Raw genomic sequence first — 16,084 nt, 5'->3', positions numbered from 1 at the left:
AAATTTACCATTAACTAAAGCTTTCTTGTCATAATACAACTGTTTTGGTGTGAAGAAAGAAGAAGAGTGAAAGGCCATATGATTTTCCAGGAAATTTATGGTTTATCAGTAATAGGTCTTGCAGTATAAGTGTAACTGATATGTGAACGCTTCCGCAGAAGCCCATAGAGCAGTCTGCCACCAGCTATTGTACACCATTTAGAGAAGATACCATAAATATCAAGATACCATAAGATATCAAGATATCAAGATATACAACATGAGCAAAATGAGCAAAAAACAAAATGAGCACAGCTCCCAGAAGCCAAATGCAGCTCTTAGTGAACACCTGTAAAGATCTCCATCAAGTTCATGATCAGCTTGTACTCTTCTCAAAGGCAACTTCTGTGCTGATTCTTTTCCTCTTAGGTGTCTCCTATATCCTTTTTCAGGTCTTAATTTTTATTCTACCTCCTTCTTCACTGTCAGTGTACTGTACTCATCCTTTCTACTCTTTCTCCCTCACTCATTGTTACCCTGTTTGTTTTGTTTGATTGTTTGTTTTAATTCTCTTGAAGAAAATACCTGCTTAGTTAGTAACCTTTACCATTCTTCTCTAGTTGCTTCCCAGCTCCCTTTTATCATCTCGCTGTACCTCATTTCTCAAATCTTGCTCAGAATAAAATCATCTTCTATACTCGTGTCACCATTCCCTAGCACCACTCATAGCTTCCCACGTCTCCATCTCAGCCTCTTCTACCTTATCTGATTTTCATTCTTTTCATGTTTTTTACTTGTTTCTTCTGTCTTACCACCTCCAAATCTGTTATTTTCTTTCTGCCTGCACACAGATGCGTGCACATACATACAGAATTAGATATATTTTGTCTAAACACACTTCAACCAAAGGGTCATTCACAGTAGACTTTCCACCTTCTAATCTTTCCAGCTAAACTTTTAACTTAATCTTCTCCCACAACTCCTGTTAAGTCCCTCATACATTCCATGCATCTGGATTCCTTTTATTAATATGCTTCACCTGTTTATCCTTAATTTAAAATCTTGTCCAAATAATGGCTTCTCTTCCAGTTTCCCTTGCTTGCCTTGCTACTCTCACTCTTCATGATCCTTTTCCCCTATTCAGTGACAATTTAGATCTTTTCTTAGCTGTTCTATCTCCTTAGATCTTCTACTTATCCAAAAAACATATATCTTGATACCCTCCTTCTAGGTATTCCTGTCATTTTATGTTGCTTTTAGATAATACTCTATCCTTTGGCGCCATCAAACATTCTTTTGTCTTCTTTTCATTTATTTTGTCCACATTGTGCAGTTGGTCGTATACACCTCAGGAGAAAACTGCTTACACTTTTGTAACTGTAAGTGCTCCATACACCTGACAGTGACCCATTGCAGAACTCCCAGACTAATAAGCATAATCCATGGAGCAGCTCAAAGCAGAGATCATTATTTCATATGGGGTCACAGAAGCTGGAAATGAAACGACTTCTGTATATGAATACTGTTTAGGCTAGCACTTCCAAGTTGTATGGAATTAGGACCAGCAAAAGAAAAAATCTGCAGATTTCACCTTTGGTACATTCAACCTTATCTCTTACACTAAGATAAATTCATGTCCCCTCCTATTAGCTATCTAACAGGTAGATATCTATGTTAAGCAGTCATCTAGGCTTTGCTTTGCAGGCACTAGAGAAAGAGAGGCATCAACAGATTTATGATTTATGTCATCTATCTCAGACTTCAGATGGAACTGCCGTTTGAGGAACCTGTCTGCTCACTGACTCTATGGGGCCATTTCAGACTTTTAGGATTTGCTTCCTGAAAGAATAATTTCCTAAAATTCCTAATATCCTTGCATCTTAAATTTGTAATATACATTAATGCAGGAATTTCAAACAGCATGTTTCAGAGAACCAAATACAATGATTTTTGTCCAAAAGTTACATTCTCTCTTGTGTTGTTGACATTCAGCTTCATAAGTTCACAGTCAGCCTACATTTCATTTTCTTCTATGCTTCTGCTGTTACTGACATCCTAACATATGGCTAACCATAAACTTTCAGTTTGTCAGGATCCTCCGCCTCCAGCCCATTTCAGTTTTGGAGGACAATGCATTGAACTTTTCAACTCGCTGAACAGTTCATACATTTCTAGAAGTGCATTTACAATACTGCAATCTACGTACAAGATACACAAAATGAAAAACTGCTGTTGCTTGATGGACCTTATTTCATCAGCTAAGATTGTGAAGTACTTGTAACTTGGGACTTACAAGGTTATTTTACTAATGTTTAATACTACAGTTTGCACAATTTTATTTGAAAGGTTAGTAACTGTGCTTAGAGTAAGAGTATTTAAAAGATAGATAGAAACTAATACATAAACTAAGGATTATTAAGACAGATTCATTTAAACACTTGAGATGATAAAATTTCCTCTCAGTTTTAGGAAGAAATCAATAGCATACTGACTGGCAAAATTTTAGTCAATCAAAGAAGAGCAATCACTTAATGTGTTCTTTGATATCTGTGACAGATTTTGGGTCGCGATCATATGATGAGGTATACAATGAAGATACCCCATTTCCTAAGCAAATAAAAAATATAAACAGCATCATCTAATCTGTTGCAACTTGTTAAATGACAGCTTACTCTGACTTAACATTTTTGTGTCTGGAATGGTCTCTCCCAATATGTTTTGTGAGTTAATATTCCCTTCCCCGCTCCACTACCCCATTGCCAGCCAGTGGGCAAACCACAATCAGTGAGTTCGCCTGGGTTCTTTCTTTCCGTGTGTTAAATCTAGCACAAGTACTGAAGGCTAAGTTGTACTCCCAGCATCACTGGTGCAACCCCACCAGTGTCACTGGGCTTGTACCTGTGTAACTAATGTTACATTTATCCACCTGGGGACGTGCTACCTGCAAGGGGGAGCAGGCTCTGAAAAGGGAAAGAAAATACTCACACAAATAATAATAATGAATAATAAGGAATATTGTCATAAATAGCATACACATACATTTTTAAACAAACATTTGTGTATTCTATAGGACCAACTTTCTATGCATAAGTTACCTGCTTTACCAATTTTTTTTTACAATGACTGAAAGGCTCACTACTTCTCTTAAAATCTTGGAAGAGTCTTTAGTGCATATCGGTCAAGAAGTCACAGTCCTCCTCCCTCTATAGCTAAGAACATAAAAGACCAGCTCCTTGATGCCCAATTAATTTTGCTACAGAAAAAAAAAGACAACCTGAACATCCAAGCCAAATTCAAAGCTGTTTTCTATTCTTACAGGCTCCAGGAAATAAAATCGATGTCACTGTTTTTCACAGGGATTAACAATGTACATCCTGAGAAGCAGCTAAAACTGCATGACTGATCATCACCTGTCGCAATCTAAGCCCAGCCAAAATTCAGAAAATTGTTTCAAATGTTTCTCAGCTTTCTTGGTAGGATAAGCATCACATCAGTCTAAGAGAAATTTCATCAACTTAAATTTAAGGAGGAAAGAAAAAAAAATTCATCCATTTCATTTCCAATACCAAAGATGAAATCTTGAAAGGGGAACCTTAATGTTATTTTTGAAATACTTTCTGTGCACTATTCCAAAAACAAGGGATTATACCTTTAAGGTTACCTGCTAACTACTACCATATATAACAGCAGAGATGCTTCATGGAAGCATTGGGTAAAAAGACAAAAGGAAGCTTGAGAAAAATGCTGACCCATGATGCTCTTTAGAACAAGTTATTCTACTGCATAACAAGTTCCCTCAAATTAAGAAAATTCTGTTGCAAAAAACACTGTGGCAAAAAAAAAATAAATCTAAGAATATTTTTAATATACAAAAATACACTACTGCAACATAGAAACAATACTTTGAAAATGTTTAACCTTATATTATGCAACACCACTTAAAAGAGTCAAGCATTGCTTTATCCATTTTCAGAAGTAAAAAATAATTTGCATACTACATGTAGTATTTTTAGTATGTCCCCCCTAGTTTTCCTGAAATACTAAACCCTATGAGTTCCATATCTATTCTGTAAACTCTATGCTAGCAGAGATTTCACCATTACGTAATAAAGTTAGGGATCAGTGCAGTTTAATACAGTGAAATGGCTAGTGATCGTTTTTTATATAAATATATATATAGCTTTGTATATATTATATCTGCTGGCCATGGAATGCTCTGATAACCACAATGCTATTAAACAGGCATTGCTGGGCTCTATTATACTGCATATGAAGCTAACAGGTCTGCTCTGAAGATATTTCAGAAGATAATTTCCACACTCAATAGATGTTTATATGAGGCAAAGAAATACCAGCCACCTATTTATGAGGATTACATTCATTTCTACCTCATCCTTGATCTGGAGTATGCTATTCGTGCACACATATTGCAAGGATCGCAATTTTTGGTATCACAGACCACAAGGCTAAACTGAAAAGAAAAAAAAAAAAAGTTTGTTTAACTTTGCAGGTTTTTATTCATTGCTATGTATCTTCTATTTTCCCCAAAGCAGAAGGATTAAAAGGCTGACAGAAAGAGCAATTCTCGTAATCTTTTTGAATCAATAAGATTCAATAAGAGTGGGCAGAAATGGCTAGAAGACACCTGAAAATAAGGAACAAGACTCAAACTATATATAAGCCCACACTATTTATAGTGTTAAAGATTTAATTTCTGTAAAGCAGGTGGCTGCCTCCAAAAAATAATTTAACTAAGTTTTAGAAACAGCCAAATATCACAAAGACGTGGAATTCAAGAACTAGATAGAAAGTCAAGTATCATTTATTGTCTTCCAATAGGCCTGGATAAAGAGATAAGGTTCATTGAGACAGATATAACTGAAAGGCTGGTGTCCAGTTCTGATAAAGACCAACTTATTTATAAGCTTGGTCTTATTTATGAGCTTGGTCTACTGAAGTCATGAGAACAGCTCCTGGACTTTGAAAGATGGACATTTTTCAGCAGTGTCAAGACATTTGAATGAAATGTACCATAAAGTAGAATATATTTGTGTCCTTCTGTGTGGGAATCAAATGCCTGGAGAAGAAAAAGTACTTCTCTGGCTTATTTTACAAACTTCAAAGTAATACACAAAGTCTCTGAAAAGAAATAAAACAGCATTGAGAGCACCAAGTGCAAAGTATGTTTGTCTTCCGCTGGGGCAATAACAAGGGGTCATATGGACAAATGGAGGCTTTTACAATTTTTAGAGTAAGAAAGAACACTATTAAGATAACAACAATCAGCTTCTATCATAAAGAAAGATGATGGTGAAGTCATAGTGATTAACCAAACTTATACTGCATGTTACTTGAAAAAAGATTATAGCTGAATTATTATAGCAAACCATTGATAAATCATACATATCAATGATTTCAAGATAAACCCAGAGTACTGTGCTCACCTTTACATCACCTGTGCAAATTTAAAGTCCTGAATTTGGACATTGTGGAAGATTAATATTGTTATGATCACATAACAGCCCAATCAAGCTGTGCAGAGTGAAACAAGCATCACACTTGTCAAAACCCATTAAAGTTTTCTGCCGAGCTAATATGAAGAATGATATAATCAGTACAAATAATGCGTGACTAAAAAGAATCCAAGTTTTAAACTATTTCCATCTTCATGGAGAACAATTTACAAGCACTAATCACTGTGGAGCTGATTGCCTATGTTAATATAGGATTGCACCTCAGTTACCATTTCTCATTATAAACTAACCAAAAAGTGAAAATTATCTCATGTAGGCATCCTTACTTTTTATTATCCTCAAACTAAAGCAATCTTCTATAGAAAATTACGAGAGAAGGGATTTTTAACATCAGGAAAACAAATATTTTATGTGGTATATGCGGATTTGCTACTATATGCAGAGCTAGGCTTTCTAAACACTGATTAAAATATAATTTACCATTGAGGCCAATTCATCAGTTCACTGCATTAAAAGTGGCATGCTTTTTTATTATGCAAAATGTGGAAATGGGTCACTTAAAACATTCCAACACAGTCAACATTGACAGTTTCCAAAAGTGGGAGCTTTGCTTTGGAACATTTCCTGGAACAGGGCTGAAAGAGTGATAGCTTCACGGCGTAGGTCAACTGGCTAAGGATGGGGAAAAATGAGAGGGAACGTAAATGGTTAACTTTGCCTTTTTTAAAGCAAAAAAGGTGTTTGCTCAGATTTATATTGCTATATGAAAGGAGTAAGAACATACTGCAGGCATTCTAAGATTTTTAACAAGTTAACCTAAATAAGGTGAAACAACCCTCCTATAAGAACTGCAGTGGATATTGTTAAGTGCAAACATAAAAGAATATGGAGGAAGGGAACTTTTTCTATCTGATGTTGTTACTAATGCTGTGTTATGTACTACCAAGATAACAGCAGCCTTGCCTTGGCTGAACTTTAAAAGGTACTTTATAAAGTGAAACATAAATCAATTCTAGACATAAAAAATAAATAGCCTTGAACTTACCAAGGTTTCTCTTACAAATAAATTGAGGATATATCTCATCTGAAAGTACAGAAGCTTCACAGAAATTGAGCCCTTCCATTAAAAGACGAAACCAATAATTTCTTTTCCATTTTTCACCAGAATTAGTTTTCTATACAATACTGAATAGTTACTTTCTCTTTACTTCTCAGGTTATCTGAGGTCAAAGGAATACTTATATCACTGACAAAGCATTCTAAATTTTGCCTAATGTTTGAGACCCTCCAAAATTAAGTTGTATATTACAGTAAAGCTCCTTCTTCCTTCTATATAAAGATTAAAACTAGTAAGATAATGACATCTCTGCTAACTTTCCTTTCACTTTTGAAAAAACCCTTCAGTTAACTTCAACATCTTTCTGATCCATTGAAATCTACCTAGTTAAGTGCCATTGTCTCGAATCACAAAGAAATCAAATCTGCAGGTAAAATAACTGTTCACTTGCACTTTCTATAATCATGTGCTGGGTTTCCCAGTTCAGTTAAGAACTAAAAATTCATGACAAAGTAATTCAGAATACAGCTATGATCATGAAAAAATAGCCTCATAGGTACTTGCTCGAAGAGCTTTATCAATTGCTTGAACATATTTCTCAATTATGCCTTTTATACAGAAGAACAGAAACTCGAATGAACAGAAACATTTACAGGATACAATGAGTTTGATGGCTTAAGACTACAGACTATACTATAAAAGCATACTTTCAAGATGTCATGTTAGCCCCTGGATCCTTGCAAATCCACAGACCCTACTGGTTTCAGCTGACTGCTACAAAATCCAGTAACACTAGCTATGGGCTTGTCGTGTAATATATCAAAAGTGACACAAAAGCAGAAGCTAATTCAAGGTCGGGGGAGCAAGACAAAAACCAATTCAAACTACATTTAATTTAGGTCAGTTCGGGCCATAAAATTCTAGGCTGACTCAAATCTCTAAGTGGTTCGAAGAGCTCTAATATAGACACAGTCTGCTCTGAATTCTGCAGCACGTGCTCACCTCTCGGACAAGTTCTCTCGGGTGAATTAAAGACGAAGCATAGTTAGGCATAGCGAGTGCAAATATATATATATATATATATATATATACACGCACACACACACGTACACACATGTATATTTATGTACATATGAATGTATGACTTCCTGCAAGTGATATAAATAACTGATGAGAGCAGTTGCTTGCTGGTCTGCCCGCAATACAACAGCTTAGGCTACAAGGAGGGGAAGCGCAGCCCAACAGGAGCAGGCTCACAGAGCAGAATAGCTACGAGAGCAAAGCACTGCGCCTCTGCAACGGGTTTTAGTTCAGACTAGCTCCAGCATGGTCCAAAGGACTGGCCATTCATTAGTGGTCTGAGGATATTGAGAAGCACAACTTCCAGTTTATTTTTTTCTCTCAGGAAGACTCTTCTTCGTGATCTCCAGCATGCAAACTAAAGACTGGTAAATGAGGACAACCAATAAATTTGCTTCTAATGCACACGCACGATCTGAATGAAAATGCTAAGGTACATGCACTCCAGATGGTGCAAACAAGAGTATGAAGCATCACTTATCCCTGTTCCCCGCTGTGGTTACCTGAAGCAGAAGGGACAGAGACACGTGTATGAGCTATACTCTTTACAATTCAATAAGCGCCTTTTCCCCAGCGTGCTAATGGCAAAGTCTCAATCAAACATCTACAGAAAGAGCTTCTTGATTGAATCTAAAGGCCAGGGTTATTCGCAGGTAATTGAAAATTGGAAGCATTATAAGTCTGCAGAATAAAAGTGTCAGGGCATAATTAGATACATGGCCAAGGAATGCTTAACATGATGGATTGACAAGATGTTGATATTTACACCAAAAGCCAGACACAGTTAAGGTTTTCTTCTGATTTCTTATGTAACATGATATGTGGCTATCAAATACACAAGGCAGTGCTCATTCCTGAGGAAATGAAAAGAAATTCCCCCACATCTTAAAGCTGTTTTAATTTAAAAAGGTGCTTTCTTCCCCGGTTAAAGATTATATGTATGATGAGACTTAAATAATCAGAATTGCCGTGAGAATTTAAGAGAGAAGCCAAGTAAAAACAACGATGCTTTTACTCCTAAATCACTTCCACTCTTTCTGTAAAAATGTTCCTTTCTAAAGTGGTATATTTTAAAACAAAAGGTATGAAATACACTGGTTTTCAGGAAGAAAAACAATGGATATGAAATAGAGGCAAAGTAAATCTGATCCATTCCATTCTTTTGCTTTGGGTTTTGGAGCACAAGAAAACATCCTGAATGTTACTACTATTTATCATGCTAAAACCCATTCAAGTCCTCAGATGGCAGAATGAAGATTCTTCTGTTTATATATGTTTCAGGGGGAATTATTTTATGTTAATTTATCAGTTTTCTGTTGTGTAGCATATTTTCATTAGTGCTCTCAAAATATTTTACAAATGTGAATTAAATCAATCTTCATAATGCTGCTATTACAAGAGAAAAATCACTTAGCCCACTGCTGAAATGGTGACATTTAGAGCACAGCAGCTATTACTACCGCAAACAACATCACCGTGATACAATTCAAGGGCCAAAGCAGAGAAGCCAAGCCAATGCAGCTTTTAAGAGCTATCATGGAGCTTTATCCGATTTAGCTTTTCCAGTGTAATGCATATTAACTGACAGAATGAAAGATGAGCATGAAAAACAAACAAATAAAATGTGTTTCTCAAACTGGAAAAAATAAGAGGCATTTGAGATGGTAAGATGTAAAATCTAACTTCCCAGACTATGCTCAGACTAATTACAAAGAAGGTGACATAAGCAACAAATTTATTCAGTCACAGGGAAAATAGAAAAAAAATATTAAACACTCGTTTATTCAATAACCCTAACTCTAAGAACTATCAAGCTTTGTAAAATTCATGATTCTAGCATCTTTAGACAAAAAAGGATTTCTTTTTATGCCCCATTACCATTCTGTTGAAATATTTGCTTATAATAGTTATACATCATATTTTATATTTATTATGCAATGCCATGTGACTTATGCTTTATTATAGAACTATATAAAGCCATCTCCCTCCTCCAATTTACTTCCCTAGGGCTAGACTGTACCTACATTTGTATTACTCAGCAAAAGCCTTTAGAGCACTGACTGTTTCTCAGAAATTCATCATTTTTCCCCATCCTTTTCTTACAAACTAAAAAAGAAGAATTTATTATTCTTTGCAGCATTTATTTAAGTCTCCCTGTACTACCTTTCATATGCTAAATTCAGGTATGTTGGCTTGACTTGGGTGACAGGGAAGAGAGCCGAGGCTTTTCCTCAGCCCCCGTTCCAGCATCGCCAAAAAGGGTCTGAGCTCTGGACAAGCCCAAACAGGGATACACCAAAGCAGCCACATGGCCAGGTATGCGTGACACAATCCAAACATCTGGTTATAGCTCCCGAAAATATAACCTAACTTCCTTAGGAAACAACCTGAGTGTACCCGCAGCAGCACAGATTAGCATTAATAGCATTAATAGCAAAGCATTAATAATAATAATGATTTAGAAAAACATTAATAGCAAAGCATTAATAATAATAATGATTTGGAAGAGCAATGGGAGACTGAAGAAATATGAGGAATCCATTGGGAGCAAAGGGAGCATAAAGTCCACCCTCCTCTAGGTCTTAGCAGTGTGATGGGAGCAGGGGGAGGAAGGGAACGGTCAGGGCACCTGAGCAAGTTTAGACTAATGAGATGCAAAGATGAAAGCAAATGCAGCTTAAAACGGAATTCCATTATAAATTAAATACAAAGGTTCATATCAACTGCTGCAAGTGTTGCAACAAAGCTGGCATCAGAGTTAGTTTTTACTTAATTCTACAGCATTTTAGAAAGCAAAAAAGAAATAAATAAGGTTTGTTCTGTGCAACAGGGAAATTGAGATCATTCATACAGTATTAAATTAATGGTTCTCATTATACTAAAAGATCTAAAATTTACAGCCAAAGAATAAAGAACAAGCAAACTCCTACAAATGTTTAATTGTGCTTAAAACACCACAGAATAATCCATTTTGTGCCATTGAAGATTCCTATCAAATTTACTTCTATGACCAAAGCTTAGCAAGCCAAAGTTTTTCCAAGTCACTGAACCTAGAAAAGAGCTAATTAGCTCTTTCTTCTATTATTTCCTGCAGGTCCAAACTATAAAGAACAGCATACAATATAATAAGACCTTTTCCTTTATCTCATTTAAGAAAAGCATATTGATGAAAAATGACTCCTCACAGGATGAATTTTTTTCAAACTATTAAATTGAAAGGCCTGTAAGTTTTGAAAAATGTCAACAGTACCGAAAGTTTTAATTACATGAATAAAATTCATTAACATGTTAGCGAGACAAACCAGGGTGTTTACCCACTGCAAAAAGGAAATTTATCTTTGGCAGACGGCTAGAAACATTACATTTGAAAAAGCTTTATGAATACCGCTCATTGCAACAAGGTCCCCTCCTTCTGTCTGAAAACACTCAGGGATTTTTGGAGCAAGGTGGCAGGGACAATTAATAGCATTATTTTTGAAATAGAAATGCGTCAAAGGTACCTTCAAGTATTGTGTGAATATTGTGTGTAAAGCCTATATTGTGAGAAAGTTTTCTTGGGCTGGTGAGCCAACGATGAAATGAAATAATCTGCCAGAGAACCATTCACCAGGGATGTCCCTAGGCATTTACATCCTTCCTTTAGGCATATCTGGAAGTCCTGACAGTGCTGAAAAGGTAGGGGCCCAACTCATATTCAAACGTCAAAATAATAATAATTAAATTTAGCATTCTACCACCTCTCTGAACTGCCTTATCAGGAAAGCCATTTTAAGGCCTATCTGCTAAATTATATTTCCTTTAAGATAAATGATATGATGATAGGTGCATCATTATAAACTTGCACAGCTCACCTAGCTTTGGAGGATTTTCTTCTGTCTTTTCCAATATTTAACAGAGAGATTAAGCCTCACTGTCACCTACGCAGTATTACAGGGCAAGGGTGCCTGTAAGCCTGATTTTGAGGAGTTTCCTGGGCCGGGAGGGGATGCACACAGAGCCGAACGTGCACGGCTATCTGGCCCAGTGATTGCAGCGTTTTCCTAGCTGAGGGAATACCACAAAACTGAAGAAACCCATACAAAACTGAAATGCTCTTGAGAGCAGAAATGAGAACCCGGGTCTCCCAGCCTACTCTTCCAGGTGTTAGGCTGGAGGAGGAGATTTTTCCATATGTTTGCCAGTCTGCCTCATTTTGGAGAGTGTTCAAGCATGCAAATCCTGATCAGAAAGAAAAGCCTATTTGCAAAGCAAAGATCGCACGTCCTGTGGGGCACTATGTTGCCCTGGGCTCAGCAGATATTTTTCACCTTGACATTTCTTATTGGCTAGCCTAAATAAGTCCCTCTTTGGTAGCTCTGATGTGTCCCATTTCTAAGGGACATAATTCTTCCCATGCATTGCATAAGAACAAGGTGACTAATTCAGAATCATCTATTTTTACAACAAGCACCTTCTGCTTATTTATCTAGTCCACATCATGTGTTGGAGATTGAAACATAGCCCACAGGCACTTTTCACTCTACTGTCAATATTTCTCTTTAAAATGTTTTGTTGCTTTATTTTCTTTTTTCTTTCTTTCTTTTTTTTTTTTTTTTAAGAAGAAGGGATACCAATATAAAATTGGTATAAAAGCATATAAGCATTGATAGATTGTGTTATGGGAATAAATCTTGTTGATTGAACATCTTGTCACTATTATAATTGCATCTGTATTTAGGGCTTCTAGCACTGTAACTGTAGCTGCAGACTGTCCAGGGTCCAGGTCTGGCACTGGAAATGAGAACTGGGGCCCCCTCTTGGTGGAAACCATAAAAGAATAAGTGTAAAATGTCTCATTAAAATGGAAGAAAAGCCAGACCTATAGGAAGCGAGACCAGAATGGACAGTTCTGATGTTAGAAATGAAAACGGACTTAAAAAAGAAACCAGGAAGTCTTTTAAGAAAGCTGAATGCAAATGAACACAGAAATTTGAGTTAACTTTTCCACCCTTTCCAATGGTTAAAATTTCTAGCAAAGGGACTTAATTCTCCTCTGCTTTCCACCAGTGTCATTCTTCTTATATATGGTCCTTATACATGCTCTGCACAATAATTTCTAAGTTTATGAACTGTCAGGACCAAACAAGCTGGCAAAGACAGCTCCTATTAAGCATCGATATTTTTCTAAAAGATGGAACCCAGCAATATATTGGATAAATAATTCATAAATAATTGCCTTCATGCATGGGAATCGTAGGAAACAGATGTGGACAAAAAAAATGACAGATGAGGGACGTTAATTAAGAGCTTTAAAAAGATAACCAAGAGTAGAGCTAGGAAAGATTAGATACTGGCTGGCTATCTTCTTACTATTTGCTTGCTTCTGATCATTTAAGCTTAATAATATCTTTATTATGCATCCTCTTTGTCTTTCTCTGATCTTTATTTTCAACTGCTTCTGCAGTCTAAAAATGACAAAGTTATCAAATGCTTGTAGAAGAAGAGTTTTTTTTTATTTTAATGAAAAGATGCATTTATTTTGGGGTAAAATTGGTTTTCCTAAAAGTCATAACAATTAAAAGACATTAATAAGAAAATATGACGTCACCTGGTTTGTGTTAAGTTGTTTATCAGAAGCAGCTTTCCTCTTCAGAAGGAACATAGACAACAAAATCAAGAGCCGTTAGCAGCATTTTAATATTATAGTGTGCATTTAGACATCTTTATAATAAACTAGAAGGGCTCTTGATGCTCTAAAAAGGAAATCTTCATGTTTTATGTGACTGTAAAGGAGGAAAGACTTAATGAACCCACTATTTTTTGAAAAATGCTAGTTTTAGCAAGTTACAGTGTGTGCATTGAAGTCTGAACTAAAAATTATGTCTATATAATATACACCTGAGTGTAATTGCCATTCCTGATATGTTCTTCTGGTAAATAATTAACTGTGTAACTGTAAAAGACACAATTAATTGCATGATTTATTTATAATTTCTGTCCAATAATGAATAGATCTTTTTGTGGGAAAATAAACAATAACAATAAGAAAATTAATACTTACATATGGGATTGTGTCCAAAGTGTCTGTGTTGACAATTATAGGGGCAGGGCTTGCCTGGAAGGAAAAAAAGAAAAGAGAAAAAAAATTTCAAATTTTTGAAATTCTTTAATATTGAAATGCCTCTAATGATACATTAAAAGGATAACAGCCTAGCTTCCCACTGAACTCACACTGCATACAACTTTGGGTACTGTTCAGTCAGTTAAAGGATGGAAGAAAATATTAGAAGCCTCCAGTTCACGACTCACTGCGGTCTTTCTTTCTCACTTCATTAGGCTTTGGATCACAGCCTGAGCATATAATAAGCAGTGGTTCACTTTTGAGTAAAACTGTAAGAAACATGAAGTATTCACCTTAGAATCAGGGGACTTTGGGGGCGAGAGGTTCAGTTCCTCCTATTTTACAAATTCACTTTTTGTGTTTGAGCAAAACAAAGATGATCAGCTGATCTTTGCAGAGGACAAAAGTCAATATTTTATATGCTTATACTACTTACATATACATTATAAATATCATATTTTCATGCATACAGATACTACATATCTATATCAAAGCTATATATATCCTGCATGACTCACAAGCAACAGGCATAACTCAGCCAATGTTTAATTTGAAATATGGACGTGGTTTATAGAGATTTGTGAATTTGTAAAGCTGCCCAGCCTGATCTTTGACTTATTGATGAAACCTATGTCCAACTTTCAAGCCCCTTGAAGTGCTATAAGCTCTTCCCCTTCCCCTGCCGGGGCTCAGCCACCGTGATTCAAAGCCGAGCTCCCTTTCGGCCCGGCTGCGTGACCTCGGCTCAGACTCTTGTTGAAATTGTGGCGTTATAAGAAAGTCTGCAGGGCAGAGCCACGCGCCGTATGTAAAACGGCAGACAGAGGCAGGACTCAAGAGGAAAAACACCAACATGAAAAGTTTCAAAATTCAAATGGAAGAAGAGAGGGAGATAGGAGAGGACAACCCAGGAACATCAAGACTGCAAAGAACGGAGGGCAACCCTTCCCCACCTCCCTGATGCCTGTAAAGGCTCTCCAGGTGCCTTATCAAGCTGATGAGCACATTAATGCATACTAACAAGCCTACTAGCTCGTTAGTCCTATTTATCCACTCTGTATATTAGCCAGTGAACAACTGCTTTATACTTTAAAGTTGTATAGGCTGCAGAATCTCTTTGTGCACACAGGGAAGATTACAGAGCTCTTGAAAACAGTGGTCAGGTTTCTGCTGTCCAATACTCTCTACAGTATTTTAAAACCTAAGAAACATAACCCGGATAAAGAGCGTAACATTAGTGAAGCAGTTCAAATGTTTTGAGAGTATCAGTTTCTTTCAAATTTTTGATGCAGTTGTTATTGTAAGATAATTCTGTCTTTAAAGAAATTGCACATTAGAGCACAACAGTTACTGATGATTAATGTCATTATTTCTGTAGGAATATACAAACTGTGTAAGCCATGAACAAAAGCTAAAAGCAAAACACATGTAATTTGGTGTGCTGAAATACATTTCATGAAATGTATCAGTTATCATGGTAGTGTATAAAATATTAAAGATAGGCAGTATCTGAAAAGATATTTTATACCCATGCTTAGTTATTCCCCTTGTCCCACATAACACTGGACAGTCTGAAGTGATAAATAAAAGCTGAAGGCCCTTTTGATTGTAATAATTTCAATTTTAGGCATACAGGAATGATTTATAACTACATTATCACTGAAGGTTATATAAAGGATTACTTTTGTTTTTAATCTTAGCTTTTACTTACACGAATATTTAGCTCAATACAGTTAAAGACTGCTACCTCTGTTACATGGAGAAAAAAAAAGATTTTTGATGCTATTCTGTTGTTTCTACCAAATTTTGACTTTCATTCATTTTGATCTTTTTTTAATTTTTACATACTGTGAGAAGCTCTACTACCAAATATAAACAAAGTTTGTAATCTTCTGAATGAAAGCATCTTTCCAGTGCTTTAAAAAACAGTATCTATTAAAGTAATAACGATCTTTCAGAAGTCAATTTCCAAAGCATTCTAATATTATAACTGATAACTCCTAATTCAATTTAAGAACGAATCATTGTATTCACTTCACATTTTTCAGAAATCAAGCTAAACAGATTTCTGAATCAAAAAGTAGTAATCATGGGGACACCATAAAACAACAATAGTTAGGGGATGAGGAAAACTCAATTACTCCTTTATTCCCTCTTATAAGCACAAGCAGAACCTGCTTACCCCTAACACTGATTAGTCACCTTCAGGAGGACTATGGACAATCATCTTGGGAGAAATAGGAAAGCCTTAGATGTTGAGACCAGAGTCATGCTAACAACTTGCTCAGACTTATTTTGGGAATTCAAGATTTCTTTCTCCAGTACAATTGTTTGCAAGAAATTTTTTTAAAAAATATTAAGCAAATATTTCTCAGATGAATCTAGTTGTTGCGT

General features: G+C 36.0%; 1 protein-coding gene across 1 annotated transcript in view; it reads right to left on the bottom strand.

Moving 5' to 3' along the window:
* Positions 1–16,084, bottom strand: part of DLG2 (discs large MAGUK scaffold protein 2) — an 856,812-nt gene that overhangs the window by 400,173 nt on the left and 440,555 nt on the right. The window contains exon 4 of the mRNA XM_013943075.2: positions 13,631–13,684. Coding sequence (XP_013798529.2) covers positions 13,631–13,684 — 54 coding nt within the window. The remainder of the gene's footprint in view (positions 1–13,630; positions 13,685–16,084) is intronic.

The sequence above is a fragment of the Apteryx mantelli genome, chromosome 1 (genome assembly GCF_036417845.1).
Source record: "Apteryx mantelli isolate bAptMan1 chromosome 1, bAptMan1.hap1, whole genome shotgun sequence".
Lineage (NCBI taxonomy): Eukaryota > Metazoa > Chordata > Aves > Apterygiformes > Apterygidae > Apteryx > Apteryx mantelli.
This window is presented reverse-complemented; position numbering and strand designations above follow the sequence as displayed.